The sequence below is a fragment of the Urtica dioica genome, chromosome 6 (genome assembly GCF_054948205.1).
Source record: "Urtica dioica subsp. dioica isolate 48M chromosome 6, U.dioica_male_clone48M_v1_H2, whole genome shotgun sequence".
NCBI lineage: Eukaryota > Viridiplantae > Streptophyta > Magnoliopsida > Rosales > Urticaceae > Urtica > Urtica dioica.
The window spans coordinates 30,025,110-30,049,029 of NC_142761.1; the positions used below are offsets into that span (position 1 = coordinate 30,025,110).

The 23,920-nt window shown below is 51.2% G+C and overlaps 1 protein-coding gene and 1 long non-coding RNA gene across 2 annotated transcripts; one reads left to right on the forward strand and one right to left on the reverse strand.

The window, feature by feature from the left end:
* Positions 1–146: 146 nt before the first annotated feature.
* Positions 147–2,515, reverse strand: LOC149393608 (pentatricopeptide repeat-containing protein At5g56310-like). The gene has a single exon (XM_089617751.1). The coding sequence runs from the start codon at positions 2,316–2,318 to the stop codon at positions 243–245; it is 2,076 nt and encodes a 691-aa protein (XP_089473877.1). The 5' UTR covers positions 2,319–2,515; the 3' UTR covers positions 147–242.
* A 1,113-nt stretch (positions 2,516–3,628) lies between these two features.
* Positions 3,629–6,385, forward strand: LOC149393609 (uncharacterized). Its single transcript, XR_016299878.1, has 3 exons — positions 3,629–4,360; positions 4,435–5,522; positions 5,712–6,385. It is a non-coding gene; the product is annotated as an uncharacterized LOC149393609 (long non-coding RNA).
* The last annotated feature ends 17,535 nt before the right edge of the window (positions 6,386–23,920 follow it).

The following is a 23,920-nucleotide window of genomic DNA, read 5'->3' on the forward strand; positions in this document are numbered from 1 at the left end:
TCAATAATATGACCTTGAGTTTGTTTGTTTGATTAATGCAATATATCTATAAGCTAGTATTTCCAAATATATAGCAGTATAAAATATATATAACGAAGCCATATTTTGTAAAACCTCCCCAAGGCATATTTTCATTTTCATGATATTTTTACTGCTAGAATAATATTTTAAAAAAAATGGATTTTGGGGATATATTTGTATTAATTCAAACAAAAAAACCAGGATTATAAATTAACTACAAACTATGAAATTTCAACCTGTTGAAGACAAAAATCCAAATATTCCGAGTGTTTAGACTTCATGTCCATATGAAGTAACTCTAACAAAAAACTAACCTCGCTAAGCTCGGAGTTGAACCGATCTCCAGAGAGAAAAACACGGCTACCACTATTGAGCTCAACCCAACTACACCCGGGCTGCTTTTTGACCCCCGAACTCTTCATCCGCGCCCAAACCGCCTCGGCATCTTTTCTTCTCCCACAAGTAACATACATCTCCGACAAAATCAAATATACCCCAGAATTCCAAGGCTCGATCTCCAAAACCCTTTCTCCAACGATCTCCGCCACCTCAACGTTCTTGTGAATACGGCAAGCTCCGAGCAACGCACCCCAAACGCTCGCCGGAACTCCAATCCCGTCCTCTCTCATCTCTCCCAAGAGACTCACCGCCTCATGAATGAGCCCGAATCTCCCCAACAGATCGACCAAGCAAGTGTAATGCTCGCTCGTGGGTCGCAGAGAGAACTCGAATCTCATCACAGAGAAGAAATGTCTCCCTCGCTCCACCAGCCCGGCGTGGCTGCAGGCCGAGAGAACCCCAACAAAGGTTATGTGGTTGGGCTCGACGAGAGAAGCCTTGGATCTCATTTCTTCGAAGATCTCAAGAGCCTTCTCGGCTTTGCCATGGTAAGCGAGCCCGCAGATTATCGAGTTCCACGAGATGATCTCTCGGCTTGTCATGGATGAGAAGACTAAAAGAGCAGAACTCGAGTCGCCGCATTTCGCGTACATCGTGATCGTGGCATTACAGACCGCGACGAAGCCGGAGAAACCCGATTTCACAGAGAGCGAGTGGGTTTGTCGGCCGAGCTGGCCAGCCGGCATGTTGGAGCAGATTGTCAGGACGGAGGTGATAGTTGATTCGTCCGGAGAGAAACGCGATTCTCTCATCATCGAAGTGAAGATCTCAATCCCCTCTTCGCCACGGTCGTTCTCTCCCAATCCAAACACAGTGACGTTATACACGGTTGTGTCTCGAACCGTCATGAAGTTGAAGAGACGGAGCGCGGAGTCCACATCAGTGATCGCGAAATACCCAACAATCAAGTTCGTCCACGAAACCACATCGTCTTTGTTCGGGGTCTTCTCGAGGAAAGCGTGGGTTTCCCTCACGAGCTTGTTTCTGATACACTCGAGGAGGATCGAGTTTCTCGTCTTTTGACATTGCTCGGGCATTTCCGCGTAGAGTCTCAGCGCATCTTTGAACCTTCCAAATCTCGCAAATCCATTGACCAGGGTGGTCAAAGAATCGAAATCCCGGTAAGGCATCTTGTGAAATAAAGCCTCGGCGATCTGGATAGCCCCGTTTTCAACGTACCCTAGAATCATCGCATTCCAAGCTTGATTGTCTCTTTCAGGCATTTCGTCAAACAGTTGACGGGCTTCGGAGACACGCCTGAAACTCGATAGCCCGGTGATCATTATAGTCCACGACGCGATATCCCGACAGCTCATTCGTCGGAAATAGTCTCCTGCCAAATCTATGTCTCCGTTTCTCACAAGCCCACCAATAACCAAGTTCCACGAAACCACGTCCTTCGCAGGCATTTTGTCGAACATCTTAATGCCTTCGTTGATCATCCCATTACGAACGTACCCAGAAACCATGGAGTTCCACGTGACCACGTCTCTGATTCCCATCCCTTCGAATGCTCTCCTCGCACCGCCCACGTGGCCGCATCGCATCAGCCCCGCGATAACAGTGTTGTACGATACAAGGTCTCTCTCAGGCATTTCGTCGAACATCTGGACGGCAGTATCCGATAGGCCGTTCAAGAAATAGCCTCGGATCATGGCGTTCCATGTCACGGTGTTTCGGTGGGGCATTTCGTCGAACAGGTTCCGGGCATCTTCGACAAGGCCTCGGCGCATGAGCTCGGAGATTTTGGAGTTGAGAGGCCTTAGGTTGGGAAGAGTTTGCGGAGCATGGCTTCGGGCAATGAAGGCTGTTGCAACCGAACAGAGTGGCTGTGAGAATTGGAAAGAGATAGTTTGGATGAGTGTGCATGCATGGTTGAGGCGAGACGTGAAATGCATATCCCCATCGGCTACACGGACGTATAATTAAGTCACATGCTCCAACTTCCACGACCAATTGAACTAGATGGTCTCAAAGGCAGAGATCAGTTTATCATAATGAAAAATTATATTGTCTCACTCCATCTTCTAAACTAATTGCAAAATCGTACATAAAAAAAGTGGCGCAATTTTCTTTTAAGGTTGCAAGTTTTTTTTTTTTTTTTTTTTTTTTTTTTTTTTTTTTTTGTTATGTTTACATAATCATTTATTTTCTGACTTTGTTTATAGTTTTATTTATGGGAGTCGACGAAAGTAAGAGTAAAAAAATACAAATGGTTTTTTTTTTACCTTTTTTTTTTAAAGGTCAGCAATAGGACCTCTTTATTTATTTATTTTTTTATGTAATTACCATTATACTCATATTTATTTTATATTTATTTTTTTTGTAAAGAAAAACTAAACCCTACTCTCATCTCTCATTCTTTCTTTCATTTATTCTCGGTCTCATCTTCTCCATTGTCTCCGTTTCATCTCCTTCATTGCCTCCGTCGCATCTCCTCCATTGGCGTCATGTCTCATTGTCGTCCGTGTGTCTGGATCTCCGTCGGCGGCCCTCGTCTCTCTCTAACTTGGCGGCCATCCCTCGTCTCTCTCTAAGTTCACGCCGTCCGTCGTTTCCACGGCCACCCACTTTTGATTTTCGCCGCCGTCTCTCTCTGCCCGTTCCGACGCAGCAAGCTCCCATATTGACACTCTTTTTGCTCTCTATTCTAATAAGCTCCCTCATACATAGTCATTTTGTTACAGTGTTTGTGACCAACGTTGTCACGAAAGCTTCAGCATGACCCCATATTTCGTGACAACATAGTCACGAAACTAAATTATTTCGTGACAATATAGTCACGAAACTAAATTATTTCGTGACACCATAGTCACGAAACTAAAGTCTGCAATGACAACATAGTCACGAAATTAAAGTCTGCAGTGACAACATAGTCACGAAACTAAATTCTGCAGTGACAACATAGTCACGAAACTGAATTATGAAGTGACAACATAGTTACGAAACTAAATTATGCAGTGACAACATAGTCACAAATCTAAATTATACAGTGACAATTTTATTATTATTATTATTACATTTATAACTCTTTATCAATTTTGCTTATATAATATGGATTCAAGAGCTTACATTTTTTTTTATTAACATTACATTTACACACACTATATTTTTGCTTATATAATATTTTTTTATCAAAGAAAAATAGATGTTCATTATTTGACAAAATAATTTTATGTGACTTTATATCCACTATTTGCAGTTATAAAAGACATTCATACCTTCGTCAAGCATAGCGGTAGACGGGTGAAACATGAACGATACGACGCTGGTCCCGGGTGTGGAGTGGGAATCTTAATACCGACAAAGGCAACACACGACGAGTTTATGCAGTTGTTGTATGCCACGCTCAATCAATACCCCCAGTAAGTATTGACTCCGACCTAAGTTTGAAATGTTACTTTGCATCTTCGGAAGGAGAAACCGGACAAATCCAAACTTAGTTTGGTAGTAGAGATGGAGCCATTGAAGCAAGAGCCGTTGGTTCAACTCCGAACACCGGTCAACCAGCACAATCAGACATACCGTCTCCTAAGTCGGAGGCTAGTTCTCCTGAGATCCATGACCCAAATCAGAGTCATTCAGGCACACCATGGCAGACCCCTCCATGCTCAGGCACTCCAAAACGGTTTAGTACGCCTTGCTCTTTAATGAGGCGGATGAGTCAATGCGCTACGCCTTCCACGGATAACCAAAATATGCATCCTGACCTTGATGTGTCGGGTATACACTCTCCACTGAGACTAGTCAAAGGATGATTGTATGCAAACAAAGCAACTCTGAAGAAACATTTATGCATGTTAGCAATCACCAAACATTTTACGTTCAAGACGAAGACTTCTAACAAACGGTATATCCATGTTGTTTGTCGAGATGACTCATGCACCTGGTCTGTTCGTGGAGTAAAAAAGACTACATCCGAGATCTTTGAAGTGAGGGGGTAATTTATTACTTATTTCTACATTGATATTATTATGGTCACCTGAAATTAACATTGCAAGTACATTCTTGCAGGTATGATTCTGAGCACACGTGTGCTACACAATTCAGACAAGGAGAACATCATCAGGCTACGTCCACATTTGTAGGCGAGACTATGAAACACAGGTACAACGATCTCTCATGTTCACCACTCATGTTCACCATGCAAACCCAAAGACATCATGTCCTACATGCAACAATATTTTGGAGTGGACATGTCCTACAAAAAAGCATGGAGGTCAAGAAAGGCGACAATATCATCATTGTTTGGCACCGATATATGCATCGTATAAATCTCTACCTAAATTCAAGTACATGATGTCGACTAACAATCCAGGTTCGACATTCGACCTTGTCACAACTCATCTATCCCACCGTTTCAAATACTTCTTCATGTTGCTTAGTGCTTGGAAAAGAGGGTGGATGTATATGCGGCCCGTAGTTATCATCGACGACACTTTTTTGAAGAGTTACTATAAAGGCACACTGTTTTCAGCATGTGGTATGGATGCGAATGAACAAGTTTACCCCCTCGCATTCGGCGCTGGTGATTCAGAATCTACTGAATCGTGGGTTTACTTCTTAACAAGGTTAAAGGAAGAAATCGAGGGAAAGGTCATATCAGGTCATAGTGTCTAACAGGAACACGGAAATCATTAACAGTGTGAAAAAGGCCTCAGACCATGGTTATTGCATGTTTCATCTTTTGAAGAACGTGAAGAACCAAATCAAAGGTTTATCAAAAGAGGTGAATTGGACGTTCTATGCTGCAGCAAAGGCGTACACGTATGCAGAGTTTCAAAAGTATATGCTTATGATAGATGAGAAAAATCTAGGTCCGAGCGTATCTTCAGAACGACGTAGGCCACGAAAAGTGGGCTCATAGTTTCTACACGTAGAAGAGGTACTCAATAATGACATCAAACAATGGCGAGTCGCTGAATGCTATGATTGTCAAACCGAGAGAGTTCCCTATTACCAAGCTATTTGATTTTCTCCGGAAGAGAATGACTAAATGGTTTTACGAACGTAGAGAAAAAGCGTTGGGAACGTTGACGATCCTTTGCGTTGACGCGAATAAAAAACTTGAAGAATACCACGCTAAATCTACTGGAATGGTGGTACGTGATAAGCATTCAGTTTTAAATTTTTTATAATATGTCGTTTAATATATCCAGTTTTTCGTGACAACGTTGTATGTATTGAATAGGATTTCGTGACTACCTTTTTTGGTCACGAAAACTTGTTATCGAAGTATTTCCCAAAAATTATTATAACCCGTAAACAAAATGGTATTGGGTGTGGAACAGATGCATCCATCATCGGTGTACGAGTTTGAAGTCGTTGATAGAGAGGGGCAAAAGTGGGCTGTAAATTTGAGAGAGAAGACATGTAGTTGTCGTGTCTTTCAAACTGACAACTTTATCTGTCCCCACGGCATTGCAGCTTGCGGTTTTCGAAACTTCACTGTTGAGTACATATCAAATTACTACACCACAGAATATTGGAAAAGTTGTTATGTAGGTGTAATTCATCCAATTGGCAGCGAGGAGTCGTGGAATTTTTCGGAGGAAGTCACGCAAAGAATAGTAAATCCACCTCATGTTGCGGCTGGCGCCGCCGGAAGACCGAAAAAGAAAAGAATACCCTCTCAATGGGAAGGGGATGAGGATAGAAGGAATAAATGTAGTCGGTGTGGTGGAGTAGGACATAATCGAGCCACATGTCGCAAAGCGATCCCGACCCACCATAGCCGACCCCGAACATGTTTTCCATCTTTTTTTTAGACTTTTTATTGATGTCCCAATTTGGAGTTGTACTTTACTTTATTTCTTATTTAGTTAGTTATGTTTGTTATTTATATTTCTCATTCGTGATGTTTTAGTCATGAAATCCACACTTTTTGTAACAGGAAAATCACGAAATCCCCATTTTTCGGGGTGTAGAAGTCAGAAAATCTCAATTTTATTGATGTAGTTATGTTTGTTATGGACCTTTTTTTACTATTCGTGACTTTTGTTGTGTTTCTCATATGTTTGGTGACTTTTGTTGTGTTTCTCATCGGTTCCCTACGACGTATTTAATGAAAAAAAACATGAGATTTCTCATTAAATTCAATCAAAGTATCCAATTTTGTGACTGGTATGTAAAAAACTGTACTGTTTCGTGACTTGAAGAGTTTTGTTTCGGGACAGATAAGGCACAAAATCCTCATTTTCGTGAAATGAATGTCACAAAATCTCCAATTTTCGTGACAGAAACTTCACGAAATCCCATTTTTCGTGATATAGAAGTCACGAATTCCCATTTTTTCGTGACATATAAGTCATGAACTCCTGGAATTTCGTGACATAGAAGTCACAAAATCCGTGCCAATTACGTGAAACATGCTCTCTTTCACTCCTTTAATCTCGTTTGGTCCTCATAAACTTGCTTCTAGACTGTTAAATGATTGGATTTGGGAGGACTAACAACGCTAATACGTGCGCTATCAGTAAATTCACTCATCAATGAGAACTTAGAGGGGAAAGCGACAAGTCGGACTGCATGACGTTAAACCTCATTCACCTATGTTCATATGTTTAGACTACTTTAAATTCTGTCTCATTTGAAACGATGAGATAGGACAAATTAATGTATGTCAACAACACTTCACAATATAAGACACATTAGTTCCTCAAGATATTCTAGGTAAGTCGAACTTTACTTACCATTTATTTTTTCAATTTTTTATTTTTATACTTATAACAACAATTGGTCCCCTACGACGTATTTAATGAAAAAAAAAACACGAGATTTGTCAATAAATTCCATCAAAGTATCCAATTTTTTGACTTGTATGTCACGAAACCGTACTGTTTCGTGACTTGAAGAGTTTTGTTTCGTGATAGATAAGTCACGAAATCCTCATTTTTTGTGACAAGAACGTCACGAAATCCCCATTTTTAGTAACACGAACCACACGAAATCCCATTTTTCGTGACATAGAAGTCATGAATTCCCATTTTTCGTGACATAGAAGTAACGAACTCCAGGAATTTCGTGACATAGAAGTCACGAACTTTGTGCCAAATACGTGAAACATATTCTCTTTCGCTTCTTTAATCTCATTTGGTCCTCATAAATTTGCTTCTAGACTGTTAAATGATTGGATTTGGGAGGATTAACAATGCTAATACGTGCGTTATCAATAAATTCCCACATTAAGGAGAAATTAGAGGGGAAAACGATATGCCGGATGGCATGACGTTAAACCTCATTCACCTATGTTCATATGTTTAGACTACTTGATATTCTTTTCCCATTTGAAATGATGAAATTGTACAGATTAATGTATGTCAACAACACTTCACAATACAAGACACATTCTTTCCTCAAGATCTTCTGGGTAAGTAGAGCTTGACTTACCACGTATTTTTTCAATTTTTTTATGTTTATATTTATAACAACCATTGGTCCCCTAAGACGTATTTAATGAAATAAAAGAGATATTTCTCATTAAATTCCATCAAAGTATCCAATTTCGTGACTGAAATGTCACGAAAAAGTATTGTTTCGTGATTTGAAGAGACTTTTTCGTGACAGATACGTCACGAAATCCTAATTTTTGTGACAGGAAAGTCACGAAATCCCCAGTTTTCGTGACAGGAAAGTCATGAAATCTCCATTTTTCGTGACTAGAAAGTCACGAAATCCATTTTTTCGTGACAGGAAAGTCACGAAATCTTATTGTTTCGTGTTATGAAAGTCACAAAGTCCGCGCCTAAATATAAGCTAATTTGAAATAAAAAATGTGTCTATATTTTATTAATTATTTATGTGTGTATTTTATTATTTTCATAGAAATTAAATCAAAATTATGTCTACTGTTTCGTGACTTAGAAGTCACGAATTCCATTTGTTTCGTGACAGGAAAGAGATGAAATCCCCGTTTTTTCGTGGATTGAAGAAGATGTTTCCCAAGTAACTTTAATAATTTACTATAATATAATCACATCCAAAAGAATTCTGAGTATGTAATAATTTACTGTTTTACATAATGAATACGTACGTAAAGCACATACAACATGTCTTCGTGATGACATTGTCACACAAATTCCAAAAATGAGTATTGTTGTCGCAGTTTTTCGGACAACGATTTAGGAACCGGAAATGGTTAGACCCAAGGCCGGACCAAGTGGTCTCACTCCGGCTCGAGCGTGTCGGACTCGATATCTCAAGTCGTCCCTTAGCTGTCTATAATGTCTATCTCGTCCAAGCACCTGAAACACAAGCGAAGAGGTGTGAACTACAAAGGGGAAACAGAGGGGTTGCCTCTGTTTACCTCTCCGACGCTCAACATTAGTAGGATTGAGGTGGTTGATAGAGGTTTAGTGTTTAGGGGTCGAGAGTTGAGAGAAACGAGCGAGTTATGAGTTCGGCAGCGTTTCAGTACTCAAATTCCGATTACCTGGTTCGAGGGAGAGACCCTCTTATTTATAGGCGGCCAAGAGGTGTTTGAGGAACCCCTTGGCCGAGGGCCGGTCTTGGAAGGACGGCCTTGGAGCGCCGGCCGAGGAGGGCCGGCCTTGGAGCGCCGGCCGAGGAGGGCCGGCCTTGGAGCGCCGGCCGAGGGGGGCCGGCCTTGGAGCGCCGGCCGAGGGGGGGCCGGCCTTGGAGCGCCGGCCGAGGGGGGCCGGCCTTGGAGCACCGGCCGAGGAGGGCCGGTCCTGGAGCGCCGGCCGAGGAGGCCGGTCCTGGAGCGCCGGCCGAGGAGGGCCGGCCTTGGAGCACCGGCCGAGGAGGGCCGGTCCTGGAGCGCCGGCCGAGGAGGGCCGGCCTTGGCGCGCCGGCCGAGGAGGGCCGGCCTTGGAGCGCCGGCCGAGGAGGGCCGGCCTTGGAGTGCCGGCCGAGGAGGGCCGGCCTTGGAGCACCGGCCGAGGAGGGCCGGTCATGGAGCGCCGGCCACGGCGAGTGCCGGCCCCGGACGAGCGCCGGGCTCAGGACGGCCGCCAGCGTGGCCGTCGTCGATCTACCGGACCGAGACGGACCGGTAACATTAGCCCCCCGAGTTTATCACCGATTGTAAATCGTGTGGTAAACTCAAAGTCCGACGTTGGCCCATCGGAGAAGCCCGCCGTCAAGAGGTATGCTCCGACGTCCTTTCACGTTGTTTTTATTTTTATATTTTTTGTCGATCGTGCTCGTTTCGTTATTCGCGCCATGGACCCCATTGACTCGGGATGTGGGACCGTTGACGATGGCTTACATGATTTGTTTGAGGAAAACCACGTGGATTTGGATGCTTTTTGGGCTCAATTTTCGCCACCATCAACACCACCCAATACTCGACACTCATCGCGTTCGTTCAACGCTATTGAGATGACCGGAGAGGATTTTTCGCTGGTTGAAGCGTGGCTGGCCGACGAGGGTGAGGGCGCGAGTGCCGGAGACGGCCAGCGCCGGCAGGAGAACGCCGGCCCGATGGCACCAGCCGCCGGGGACGGCCGGGCCGACCAGCACGAGGCCGTCTTGGCCGAGGGACGCGCCATGGAGGCCGCGCGCGCGGGGGCGGCCACCCAGGAGACCGGCGGCGCTGCGCAGGCCGCCGCCAACGCCGGGGGAGTCGCGCCTGGCTGGGTCGGCGCCGTCTGCGCTGGACCCAGCCCGGGGATCGCGCCAGAGGACTCGCGCGCGACGATCCCGACCGGGGAGCACGCCGACCAGGCCGAGGAGGCCGACGCCGGGGTGGAGGAGGCCGGGCCCGACCGAGTCGGCGCCGTCTGGGGCGAACCCAGACCTGGGGGAGACGTCCCTCGCCCCGGGGGAACCAAGCCGGCCGTGGGGGACGCGGGCGACGCGTCTGGCGAGGCCGACGCCGGCGAGGAGGCGCTGGCGCAGAGGAGCGCCGCCCGGGGCGGCGTTGGCATCAGGGAGGACCCCACCCCCTCGGGTGGGGCTGCGTTGCAGGTGGCCGGCGGCCGTGGGAGCCCAGGCGGACCGGCCCCAGCCGGGCCGGAGCGCGTCTACGTCGGGGGGGCGCCGCCGGCGGCGGCCGACGCTGCAGGAGGGGCCGCCGGTGCCGGACAGGAGGAGCGCCGGCCGTCCAATGCTGAAGAGGGGGAGGCGGCCACCCTGGTGGCCCTGCAAACCCTAGGACCCGATGGGCCGGGCCTAGGGGATGAGACTGCAGCCGGCCGGGAGTCGGGCCGGGCCGACATGTGCGAGGAGGGCCCAACCGGCCGAACGCCGGACAGGGCCGCTGGGCGTCAGGCGCGCGAGGAGGGCCCAGCAACCCGCGAGCCGGGCCGGGCCGGTGGGCAGGACGCGCCTGGGCTGAACGCCGGGACGCCCGGGCAAGCCACCAACGCCGGAGACTTGACCGGCCGGGAGCTGGGCCGGGCCGACGGGCCTGGCGCGTGCGCCGAAGGCCGGACGTCGCCGGGACCGCGCGTGGAGGAGTCACCCAGCCAGGAGGCGGGCTGGGTCCTCGGGCTTGACGCACACGCAGGCGAGGGCGTCGCCGGCCACAGGACGAGCCGGCCCGATGACAGTGACCCGGCCGGCCGGCAGCCGGTCGAGCGTCCGGGCACCGCCCCGGACTCCGGGCACTCCGGCGACTCGTCGAGCCGCCGTGCAGCACCCGCGGCGAGGGGACTTTCCTCTACCGCGCAGGAGGAAACACGGACCTCGTCCTTCCCGGTAGGGGAGTCAGCCGTGCGGGGTAACTTTGACTGTTCGGGCGTCGATGTCCCGAGCCTGATCTCCATCGTCAGCTTCAAGAGCCTCAGGAAGCGCTACAGCATCCCGGACTCTGTGTCAATCCTCCGACCGTTGCCCGACGATCTACCGTCCCGCCCTCGAAGGGGGTACGCCGCGGTCCACGAGGCGAGCCTCCGCGGCGGGCTAAGGTTGCCTTTCCAGCCGGTTATCCAGGAGCTGCTAGCTCGACTGGGGGTGCACGCCTTACAGATGTCCCCGGCCTTCTACCGGATGGTCGCAGCGTGCCACATGATGCTTCACCGGGCGAAGAAGAGGGCTGTCACTGCCGACGACATCCAGGACCTCATGACGATACGAGGGGTGCCGGGGAAGCCGGGCTTCTACCAAGCGCTACATCGCAAGCGCTTCGTCATCGTCAGCAACGTTAGTTCGAAGCACCGATACCCTTGGATATGGGTGTCCGAATCAGCCTTCGGGGTCGCGCCTCTCTTCTTTGGTCTTGCGGCTGATTTTCCACCTATGGGCGATATCGAAAGTTCTGAGCTTCACGCGGTGATCAGGGCGCTCCCGGAATCGAGGCGACAAGGACCACACTTCGAGTCCCCAGACCTAATGGCAAGGACCGGGTGGTTCCCGCCTGGAGACGACGCCCTTCCGAGCTCGGGTCTCGCCGCGGAGGCTGCGGAGGACCCCGAATCAGAGGCGGGGGGCTCGTCTGCTCCTCCCCCTGACGTGGGGGGTACCAACCGCACACAAGCTTCTAGTTAGTGTATATTCCATTGTATTGCACTCTAACCTGTCACTTCTTCGTCTTTTTCAGATACGATGACTCGGCGACACCGGCCACGCACGCAGGCACCGAGGGTGGCGCCCGACGCCGAGGCCGTGGTCGCGGCTCAACCACAAGCTGAGGCCCGCCATAGGGAGCTTCCAACGCGGGCGAGGACCGAGGCGAACTCCTCGAACAAGCGACCGTCGTCGACGATCCTTCCCGGCTCGTCCTCCGGCCACAAGCGCGCTCATACGTTGGCGACGCCAGATGGCATGGAGTCGATGCTCCTGGCGGAGGCGGCGGAGCTGAGGGACCGATGCTCTCAGGGGATCCTTGAAACCTCACTACGGGATTTCAAGAGCCTCCTGACGGTGAGCGACCTTGAGCATTTCCAGAGTGGGATCGGCGACGCCCGAAAGGTATGACTCGCTTGTTTTCCTCATTTGCGATTTGTTGTGCTTATTTCGCTTACATGTACGTTGTTTGTTTCCGCAGATGCTCGCACGCCAAGAACGGAGTGACCGCATTCTCCGGGATCTGTTGCGTCGCATGCAGATCATGGAAAAAGACAAGGAGGATACCGCGGCTGCCCATGCCGCTGCCCTGGCGGGGGCTCGCCCCATCCAAGAGTTCCACGCGCTTGAGGAAGAGCTAAAGCGAGCTCGCGAGAAGGCGGCGGCCGAGAAGGCGTCACGGGAGAAGGCTGAGCAGGCGGCCGAGACTTTCTTAGGGGAGACCAAGAAGCTCCAGGCGGCCCTCTCGAGCCGAGATGAAGAGCTGAACATCGTCCACGCCCGACTGTCGGCAAGCGAGATCTCCCGGGTCAGGGCCGAGAGGGAGAGGGAAACCCTGCGGGCGGAGGTGCAGACCCTCATCGAGGAGAAGGACGACGCCGTGCGATCGAAGACAGAGCTGGAGGAGGACTGGGACCTCTCGCTAGAGGTGGCCCGTTACGAGGTGGCCATGCGGGTCAAAGACGCGACCGCGGAGGAGAACGCGTCTCGAGGGATCACATTTTCCTTCTTCGACGCCATGTTTCCTCCCTTGGAGGACGAGCTGCCGGAAGACAACCTGCCGCCCGAAGTCCCTGCGGAGGCCGCCCAGTCGTCAAACTGTCAATCCGGCGGAGGAGCCGTCGGCGGGTCGGGCGCCCCTCACCCTGAGGACGACGAAGAGCAGGTCGATTATGGCTCGGAGTGATCGAGTTCTCTTTGATTCTTCTTTCTTTTTTTTATTCGCGCACTTGTTTAGCGCTTGCTTTATGCTTTCTTTCGGATTCTTGCTATGATTGCGTCGTATTTTCGTATTTTTCTTATCGGGTTGTTTACGCAATATTGTTTTGCCTTGATTGAAGCTTTCTTTTCATCGTGCGTCTTATTTTCTCGACTTGCTACGTTTAGTGTAATCGATTTGCGCAATTTGAATAGTGCGTGTCTTACGAGCCCGGCTTACTATGCTTAGCGTAGCCGGTTGGCACGGCTTACTGCCGCGTTTGGCGGCGAAGTTTCCCACGGACGCAGGCTGGACCAGTTTCATCCGGTGGGTGCGATTTCCGGCCATCCACTTGTGACTCGCTGCCTATCGGCGCGTGCGAGCTGGGCGGCCGTCGCGCTCATCCTCCGGCGAGTACGCTACCTATCGGCGTGCGTATCCGGATGGGTTTGCAGCTCCCAGTGAGCGTGGTACTCGTTGGTACGCGTGTCACGTTTTGGGTTTTTACTGCCGAGATCGACAATCCGGTGCGCGGACGTGATCCATCGATGACTTGTCGCCTATCGGTGCGCAAGGTGCATCGGTGCATGAGAGGGTCGCAGCAAAAGACGTGCGAGGCCGGAGGTCCGGTGCGCGGATCCAACTCATCGACGTTTCGCTATCTCTCGGCATATGGCCTCAACCCGTGTGAGAGCGTCGCGCGGGGAGGGTACGAATTCGGAGGTCCGGAGCGCGGATCCGATTCATGGGTGTTTTGTTGCCGTTTGGCGCATGGAAGTATCCTCCTTAGCCCCCCGAGTTTCTTGGGTGCTCGTAGAGGAGGCTAGAAACTAAGACACCAAGTGTATTGAAGTGAAATGTAATTTATTAAATTATCGAAATGGTTCAAAAATTACATCACAGGCCTTTGGCCAAACTTGAAATTTAAAATTGACTTTGCTAGAATCGAAAGTTACACGAAAACGACAAAGCGTGAAAATGGACGAGTGAACATTTATTGATAATATTGCCGGAGATGCTCCGCATTCCACGGGTGCGTGAACACGAGTCCCTCCATGTTCTCGAGCTCGTACGTGCCATTGTGGATGGCTCGGCGCACACGGTACGGGCCTTCCCAGGTGGGGCCTAGAACTCCCGCGCCTTGCACCTTGGTGTTTTGGAACACCCTTCGAAGGACGAGGCTTCCGTCGGCGAACTTCCGCAGCTTTATCTTCGAGTTGTAGTACTTCTCGACCTTCCTCTTCTGCGCGGCAAGCCGGGTAAGTGCGTCCGCCCTCCTTTCGTCTATGAGGTCTAGCTCGAGCCTGATCGCGTCATCGTTGGCGGCTTCGTCGTACTCCTCAATGCGCAAGGTTGGCAGCCTGATCTCGACGGGTACCACAGCCTCGACGCCGAACGCGAGAGCGAAAGGGGTCTCGCCGGTCGCGTTTCGGGCGGTGGTGCGGTATGCCCATAAGACCATGGGGAGCTCGTCAGCCCAAGCCCCCTTTCTTGCCTCCAGCTTCTTCTTCAAGTTCTCCTTGATCGTCTTATTCACCGCCTCGACCTGACCGTTGGCTTGGGGATGGCGGGGAGAGGAGAAAGTCTTGCTAATGCCAAGCTGTTCGCACATTTCCCGGAGGCGCGCGTTGTCGAATTGTTTTCCGTTGTCGGTTACAATTGACGCAGGGATCCCGAAGCGGCAGATAATGTTTCTCCAAATGAAGCTCGTCGTGTTCGCCTCGGTGATCTTTGCTAGAGGTTCAGCCTCTACCCACTTCGTGAAGTAATCGATAGCCACGATCGCGTGCTTGTATTGTCTCGGGGCCGTAGGTAGCTCGCCGATGAGGTCGATTCCCCACTTCGCGAAAGGTCGTGGCACGATAATCGGACACAAAGGGGCCGGTGCTTGGCGCGGAATGTGGGCGAACCTTTGGCACTTGTCACATTTCTTGGCCCACTCGTGGGAGTCCTTTTTCAAGGTTGGCCAGAAATATCCAAGTCTTAGCAACTTCAATGCCAAAGATTGCCCGGCGGCGTGGTTACCGCACACCCCCTCGTGCACCTCGTGGAGTGCTTTTCTCGCCTCCACCTCGGTCAGGCAACGGAGAAGGGGCATGGAGTAGCCTCTCTTGAACAAACTGTCCTCCCTCATTGTGTACTTCGGGGCTAGGCTTCTCAGCTTTCTAGCTTCTTCTTTATCCTCGGGGACGACTCCTCGTTTAAGGAATTCCACGAGCGGGGTCATCCATGAGGGAGGCGGAGTCTCGTCAATGACCCCCACGTCGCCTCTCGAGACGTAAGGTCGGGTCAACACTTCGATTGGGACGCTGCCCTCGCCTTCCTCGTCTATCCCGGACGCGAGGCGAGCTAGGGCGTCGGCGTCGACGTTCGCCTCTCGAGGGACCTGGACGATCTCGAACCACGACAGGGCCTCCAAGTTCTTTTGGGCCTTGGACAAGTAGGCGATCATGTGTGGCTCCTTTGCGGCGTAGTCGCCCTTAACCTGATTCACGATCAATTGCGAGTCGCAATGGATGCGTAGGTTTTGGGCGCCCAACTTGTTCGCTAGCTCCAAGCCAACAATCAGAGCCTCGTACTCTGCCTCGTTGTTGGAAGCCTTGAACTCGAACCGCAGGGCGTACCTCAACTTTTCCCTATCGGGATTTGTGAGCACAACGCCGGCGCCAGCCCCCCGGGCGTTTGACGCGCCATCCACGTGTAAATCCCAAACCAGCCCTATCGGGTCATTGGTTCTCTTCCTTGACGACTCGCTATGGTCGTCCTCCTTGTCTTCCGCGGTCTTACTCCCTTCGTCGCCCTCATTGGTTGGGGGCGCGCTTGTGAACTCGGCGATGAAGTCGGCGAGGGCCTGACCCTTAATGGCGGTTCTCGGTTGGAACTCGACCCCGTATTCGCCCAGCTCTTGGGACCATATCGCCATTCGAGAAGAGGTCCCTTTTTGAAGGGCCTTCTCGATGGGATGCCCCGAGCGGACCACGATGGGGTGCGCCTGGAAGTAGGGCCGGAGCTTTCTCGCGCTCATGACGAGGGCGAGGGACAGTCTCTCGATCTCGGGGTATCGGGTTTCGGCGTCGAGGAGCGCCTTGCTAACGTAGTAGACTGGCCATTGCACCTTGTCTTCCTCGCGTATGAGGACCGCGCTCACGGCCCTATCGGAAACCGCGAGGTAGAGGTACAGGGTTTCGCCGTTCTTTGGCTTCGCGAGGAACGGGGGGGAGGTGAAATAGGCTTTCATATCGCGGAATGCTTCCTCGCACTCCTCCGTCCACACGAACCCGTCGGTCTTCTTCAGTGCCTTGAAGAACGGTTGGCACCTATCAGTGGCTTTGGAAACAAATCGCGTCAGGGCGGCGATCCTTCCCGTCAAGCTTTGAACTTCTTTGACCTTTTGTGGCGACCTCATCTCTAAGATCGCCCTAATTTTCTCAGGATTGGCCTCGATCCCGCGGCGGCTCACCATGTAGCCCAGAAACTTTCCAGACTCGACCCCGAAAGCGCACTTGTTGGGGTTAAGTTTCATCTTGTAACGCCGCAGAATCGTGAACATTTCCCTAAGGTCTCGGACGTGGTCGCGGGCTTTGAGGCTTTTGACAAGCATGTCATCCACGTAGACCTCCATAGTTTTGCCAATTTGATTGGCGAACATGCGATTCACCAACCTTTGATACGTTGCTCCCGCGTTTTTGAGGCCAAAGGGCATGACCTTGTAACAGTAAAGTCCGCGGTTCGTAACAAAGGTGGTTTTAATTTGATCCGGCTCGTGCATGCGGATCTGATTGTAGCCTGAGTAGGCGTCCATGAAGCTTAGCAGTTCGTGGCCCGCAGTGGCGTCCACGAGCTGCTCGATCCTCGGGAGAGGGAAGCTGTCTTTCGGGCAGGCTTTGTTGAGATCTTTGTAGTCGATACAGATCCGCCACTTCCCGTTTGGCTTCTTGACCATTACCACATTGGATACCCACTTGGGGTGCTCCGCCTCCCTGATGAAGTTGGCGGCAAGAAGTTTGTCAACTTCTTCACCAATGGCTTGGTACCTCTCCCCACTGAACGCCCGTCGCGGTTGAACGCGCTCGGCCACTCTCTTGTCATCGTTGAGACGATGAACCATGATCTCGGGGTCGATCCCCGGCATGTCGGCGTGTGTCCACGCAAAGACATCTTTGTGTTCTCGGAGGAAAGCGGCGAGCTCGATTCGGGTCTCAGACGGGAGTTGGGCGCCTATCTTGACCACTTGGTCAGGTTTGGCGTCGTCCAACACGACGGGAACGAGGTCGTCCGGTGTCTCCACCTTCCGACGCTCGACTTCGTCCCTTTGGTCTAGCTCTCCGAAGGTGCCTCCTTCCTCTAACTTGCACGGGAATTTGTCTCCGAGTTGGAAGACGGTGCTTACCACCTTCGCTTTCCCTTTTCCATCCACGCCCTGGATGTAGCACATCCTCGCCATGGATTGGTCTCCCAACATCACGGCGATCCCTTTATCGGTCGGGAACTTCATCATCAGGTGGTACGTGGATGTTATGGCCTTCAACCGATTGAGAGTCGGGCGGCCGACGATGATGTTGTAAGCCGAGGGCTGATCCACCACCAGGAACGACACGATGTGGGTAACCTCGAGCCCCCCCGGCGTACCGAAGGTAACCGGGAGGTCGATAGTTCCCTCCGTCATAACCCTCTCCCCGGAGAAGCCGAAGAGTGGGGTTGAGATCGGGGTCGGTCTTACCCCGGATAGCTTCATCCTGTCCAACGCCGATTTGAAGATTATGTCGGCGGAGCTCCCATTGTCGATCAGGATTCTCCGGACGAGGTTGTTGGCGACCGGGGCGGAGACGACTATCGCGTCGTTGTGTGGATGGAGAACTCGCGTTGCTTCTTGTCCGGTGAAGAACATGGACTCGAAGGGGGCCGGGGGAGGGACCTCGTACGTATGGTTGATGTAGTGCGCTATTTTCCCTTGGGAAACTTCGCGCACGTACTTCTTCCTTTGCGTGGCCGAGTCCCCGAACTCCGGGCCACCCAAGATTGCACCCACGACGTGAAGTTGCGAGCTCTCCGGCTCTTCGTTTGTCGCGCGGTCCGTGACAGTCACCGTCGCCGGACCTTTCTTCCCTTGCCGCGGGCGACCTCCGTGCGCCGCGGCCGTCCCGATAGTTCTTAGGACATACTCTTTCAGCTTCCCATCTTGAATCAGGGCCTCAATCTGACGCTTAAGTTGATAGCATTCGGATGTCAGGTGCCCGTGATCCTGATGGTAATCACAGTACTTGCTTTGATCCCTCTTGGCGGGATCCTTCGTGAGCGGGGTCGGGCTCCCCAACTTGTCACGATGCAGAGCTAGGATTTGCTCCGGCGGAGTGTTCAGAGGAGTGAATGGCGAGAACCTCCGAAAGCTGTCGACATGCGGTGGCCTCGGCCCGGGGAGGGAACGGCCGTTAGGGGCCTGGCTTCCCTTATTCCTCCTCTTTCGGGGGTCGGGACGATCCTCATCTCGATCGTCGCGGCGGCGACTCCCCTGTCCTCCTGCCTTTCGGCCATCTCGGCCATCGAGATAGTCCTCGACTCCCATGTATGTGCGGGCTCTTGTCATCAGCTCCGCCATGTCACGCGGGACTTGGCCAACAATAGACTTGAGGAAGTCGCTCGTGCGCACTCCCTCGGTGATCGCCGTGATGGCGTCCCTGTCGTCGAACCCCTCGACCTTGTGAGACTCCTCGGTGAAGCGAGCGAGGTATTGTCTCAGCGTCTCGTCTCTTCCTTGACGGATAGAGAGGAGGTGGGTCTTCGGCTTCTTCTGCGCCACGAGGGTGGCGAATCGGGCGAGGAAAGCCTCTCGCAAGGCCCGGAAAGACGGGATGCTTCCCGGTCTCAAGCTTCGGAACCACTCAAACCCCGAGCCTGTGAGGGTCAGGCTGAAGGCTTGGCAGAGGGTGGCGTCCGCCTGCCCTTGCATAGTCATCCACGTCTCATAGTGTTGGACGTGGAAGTGGGGGTCCGTACGTCCATCGTAGGGAGGAATGGACGGTAGCTTGAAGTTCCCCACGCATGGTTGCGCGAGGATTTGTGCGGCGAAGGGAGAGTACGATTCCTCGATCCCTCCGTACGGCCTTTGCCTCCCCGACTCCCTCATTTCGATGATTTGATTCTGGAGGCTTTGAATCATCGTGACCATGTCGAGCCCATTAGCGGGGCCGATCGTCGGGGCCACGGGAGTCACCGGTTGGCGTTCGTTGGACGCTTGGTCCACGACATTGGCCTGTGGCCGGCCGAGAGTTGCGGCGGGGAGCGCGTCCCTTCGAGAGTTTAGCCTTTGGCGGAGATCCTCCCCTCGGGAGTTTCTCTGCGCTGTCAAGCGCTCTCTAAGGTCCGCACTCGGTGCGGGGCGAGGTGAGGTCGCCCTTGGTCGGGCCGTCCGGCGGGCGCTTCGGCTGTCGGCCCCATCGTCTACCAGAGTCGCTCTCTCCTCGGCGAGGGGCCGTGTCCGGCCACCTCTTGAAACCGAGGGGGCGAGTCCCCGGGAATGTGACCGTGCCTGCTGCCGCCCTATGTGCGACGGTCCGGCCAAAGCGTCGTCGGGCCTCTCGGGCCGCGAAGGGGCGAGGCTAGGCGTTGCCTCGTTGGTCCTCGACTCCCCCACATATTCGGAGTCGGAGTAGTCTTTGGCGGACCTATCCTCAACGTCATAGCCGAGGAGGTCGGCTATGAGCGAACCATCGACGCCGGGGCGGTCAAGGAGCTCCGCAAGCCGCCGGGCCGTGTCCTCTCGGAGCGCGGCCTCGGGGTCAACCATCGGGTCTTGGGGCTGGCTCTCGCTATCGCGAGGTTGCCCTTCAAGACGATGTGCGAGGTGCCGAAGACCGTACCTCGAGCCAGTCGCTCGGGTACCCGCGGAGGTAGTGGGAATGTGACTCATCTCTCGAGAGTCGTGAGAACAGAGGGAGAAAAACTGGTAGAGGGAATGCGTCGTCAAGGTCGAGAGATGCCCCTCCTTCTAGCGCCAAAATGTTGTCGCAGTTTTTCGGACAACGATTTAGGAACCGGAAATGGTTAGACCCAAGGCCGGACCAAGTGGTCTCACTCCGGCTCGAGCGTGTCGGACTCGATATCTCAAGTCGTCCCTTAGCTGTCTATAATGTCTATCTCGTCCAAGCACCTGAAACACAAGCGAAGAGGTGTGAACTACAAAGGGGAAACAGAGGGGTTGCCTCTGTTTACCTCTCCGACGCTCAACATTAGTAGGATTGAGGTGGTTGATAGAGGTTTAGTGTTTAGGGGTCGAGAGTTGAGAGAAACGAGCGAGTTATGAGTTCGGCAGCGTTTCAGTACTCAAATTCCGATTACCTGGTTCGAGGGAGAGACCCTCTTATTTATAGGCGGCCAAGAGGTGTTTGAGGAACCCCTTGGCCGAGGGCCGGTCTTGGAAGGACGGCCTTGGAGCGCCGGCCGAGGAGGGCCGGCCTTGGAGCGCCGGCCGAGGGGGGCCGGCCTTGGAGCGCCGGCCGAGGGGGGGCCGGCCTTGGAGCGCCGGCCGAGGGGGGCCGGCCTTGGAGCACCGGCCGAGGAGGGCCGGTCCTGGAGCGCCGGCCGAGGAGGCCGGTCCTGGAGCGCCGGCCGAGGAGGGCCGGCCTTGGAGCACCGGCCGAGGAGGGCCGGTCCTGGAGCGCCGGCCGAGGAGGGCCGGCCTTGGCGCGCCGGCCGAGGAGGGCCGGCCTTGGAGCGCCGGCCGAGGAGGGCCGGCCTTGGAGTGCCGGCCGAGGAGGGCCGGCCTTGGAGCACCGGCCGAGGAGGGCCGGTCATGGAGCGCCGGCCACGGCGAGTGCCGGCCCCGGACGAGCGCCGGGCTCAGGACGGCCGCCAGCGTGGCCGTCGTCGATCTACCGGACCGAGACGGACCGGTAACAAGTATTAAGAGTCACACCGCCATCACAAAGACATTCCAAAAAAATACACTCCCCTATTTATAAGATTAGGATCACTAACCACTTCTCATATTTTCAATTTCTTCGTCCGACTCAACATTGTTTGCGATCTTTAATGCCCTGTGCTTGTACAACTCGGTTGACATCTTCTTTCTATACATGGACATATTGTCTTGGTGCAAACTAGTGACCGGAATCCCATGGATCATAAATTAGGCGGCCTTTACGCAAAGCATGCCACAGTCTTCACTGTTCATGGTTGTTTACTAGTATTCAGTATGCATCAAAATAGAACATGACAATCAAATATGAGAATAGATCTTACCCATTGCTTTGTTGTGGCATAGGTGCAATTCTATTTTAAATGGCTCCGGGTTTCCATCTGCAAGACCAACGACGCCCAACACTATCGGGATAAAATCCGCCATCATCCGAATGCCATCACGAACATTGTGTGCATACTTGGAGTTCATAGAGTCGTATATTGTTAGCGATCTATGACTTAGGAAAATTACGACAAGGAGCCAGTGCGCCGGCACATGGACAGGGACATAGATAGTGTTAACATCTGCCAATGGAGTGTTTGCAAAACCTGATTTTTCCGGAAGTTATGTAGTCAAGTACCACTAAATGGTCCGTCCAATCAAACGCATCCTTGTTCTTCGCTTTGGGCCAAGCGTTATGGCATCGGGTGAGCATTGGTAGAAAGTATGAGTTGGTTGTTGTAAACGGCTTTCGGACATATCCATACTTCCCCTTCTTTCTCAAGTAGTAGAAAATGACGTCCATATGCTGCAAAAGAACAAATTCACATAATTCAATCACATATGCTCACGTAGTAAATATTAACCAAAAAACAAATATAGTTGATTATTGCGTATGTAGAATAACAAGCGAAATTCAAGTGAATTCATTCAGAAATCCAAGTTCAGAAATTCATTGTCACGAAATATAGAATTTATTACATGAAGTTCAAAAAACCAAATAAAAAACACGTCACAACATAGCTACAAAAAACATGGTTTTATTTTTTTACATTCACACAAACAAAAAAAATCCGAAGTGAAGTGGTGTTTGTCATCCTTGGCTCTAAAAAACTAGGTTGAGTGGACGTACCTCTTCCGTAAGCCACTCAACCTGGGTCCACAAGGCGTAAAACCAAGTCTTGGATGTAATCTCAACCACCATAAACTGGAACGGGGGAGATAATTCTTCTTCTGGTGACTTCTACTTTACATTGCTGAAAATCACAAGTATGAGATCCCATTTTTATTTAAAATGAACAGAAAATATATGTAAGAAGGAGAAAGATACTTACACAATTTTGTGATTTGATTTAAAACCAAATTTAATCCATTTAGCCATTGCTGCAAGATCTTCCTCGGAAGCCTCGTCTTTAGGGTAGGAGAATCGATAGACTGACGATGGCCGAAGTGCTCGTGTGAACCTCGTAAACACAGCCGACGCGGTTGTCGGGGTGTAGACCGCTGGCGTCCTCCTCTGGCGAGTAGGCTTTTCATCCAATGATGAAATCATTATGAGCTTACCAGGAATCTTCAACAACGAGAAACAGACCTCATCAACCACCTCTGGACGTGGCATATGCGTTTTAGACTCTTGGGTCTCTTCGGCTCGGGTCTGGTCCTCGCCGCCATCAGCCTGCGTCTGGTTCCCGTCTACTTCTTTTGGCCCATTCATCTTCAGGACCTCTCCTGCCGTCTTCGTCGTCTTCACCATCATCTTTTTTTTTTCCTGAAGATCGTCTTCTTTACATTTGCCTCCAATAAATGGCTTATCTTCATCATTTTTCTCGGCTTCTTCGTCGTTGTTCAAATCCAATTCATTTGATTTGTTCACAACTACTTCTTCATTACCCTTCTCCTATTCCTTGTCCTTCACCTCCCCTTCATATTTCTGGCGTATCGTGGTTGCTCTCCGTAGTCGTCGCTGAATCTTAATCATGTGATTAAAGAAAAGTGCTCTTTGGTGAACTCCCAGGGTCTCCCACCAATCTCCATGACCAGAGATGCATTCGATGGACCGGCCCCGTCATAAAATCCTATCTCAACACTAAGTGACTGATTATTCTGGATGATTTTGTGATACAGGGCATGTCCAGGAACTGCCCAAAACACGTTTTCTTAAATAGCTCTTTTTGGTTCAAGGTCATGCCCGGCTCCCTCTCGAACGCGTCCAAGTTTCCACGGAAGTTGAATGAATACCCTTCTTCTATGTCTTCTTCTTTTATCTTCCGTATGAAACCCTAGAAATTAGAAAATTAAACACATAAAAGTTAGAACATTAAACACATATAGGATTCAAAATATATACACTTTCAGTTTCGTGATAACACTGTCACGAAACCCATGAAGTTCGTGGCAATTATGTCACGAAACTTCGTGGTTTCGTTACAGTTATGTCATGAACTTCATGGGTTTCGTGACTTGACTGTCAAGAAATTTATGGTTTAGTGACAGTCAAGTCACGAAACCGATGAAGTTTGTGACATAATTGTCACGAACTTCATGGGTTTCGTGACACGAGTGTCATAAAATTTATGGTTTTGTGACTTTTAAGTCACGAAATCCATGAATTTCGTGACACAACTGTCACGAAACCCATAAATTTCGTGACATATTTTCACGAAACCACAAAGTTTTGTGACACAATTGTCACGAACTTCATGGGTTTCGTGACACGAGTGTCACGAAATTTATGGTTTTGTGACTGTCAAGTCACGAAACCCATGAAGTTCGAGATACAATTGTCACGAAACCACAATTATGTGACACAAAATAATTCACAGAACCTACATCTTGTATGAGCAAGACTAAACAAATCTAATTTGTACAAACTCCACACAAAATCTACACAGAATCCACACAAAATCCATAATAACATCAAACTAACAGTTTCATCA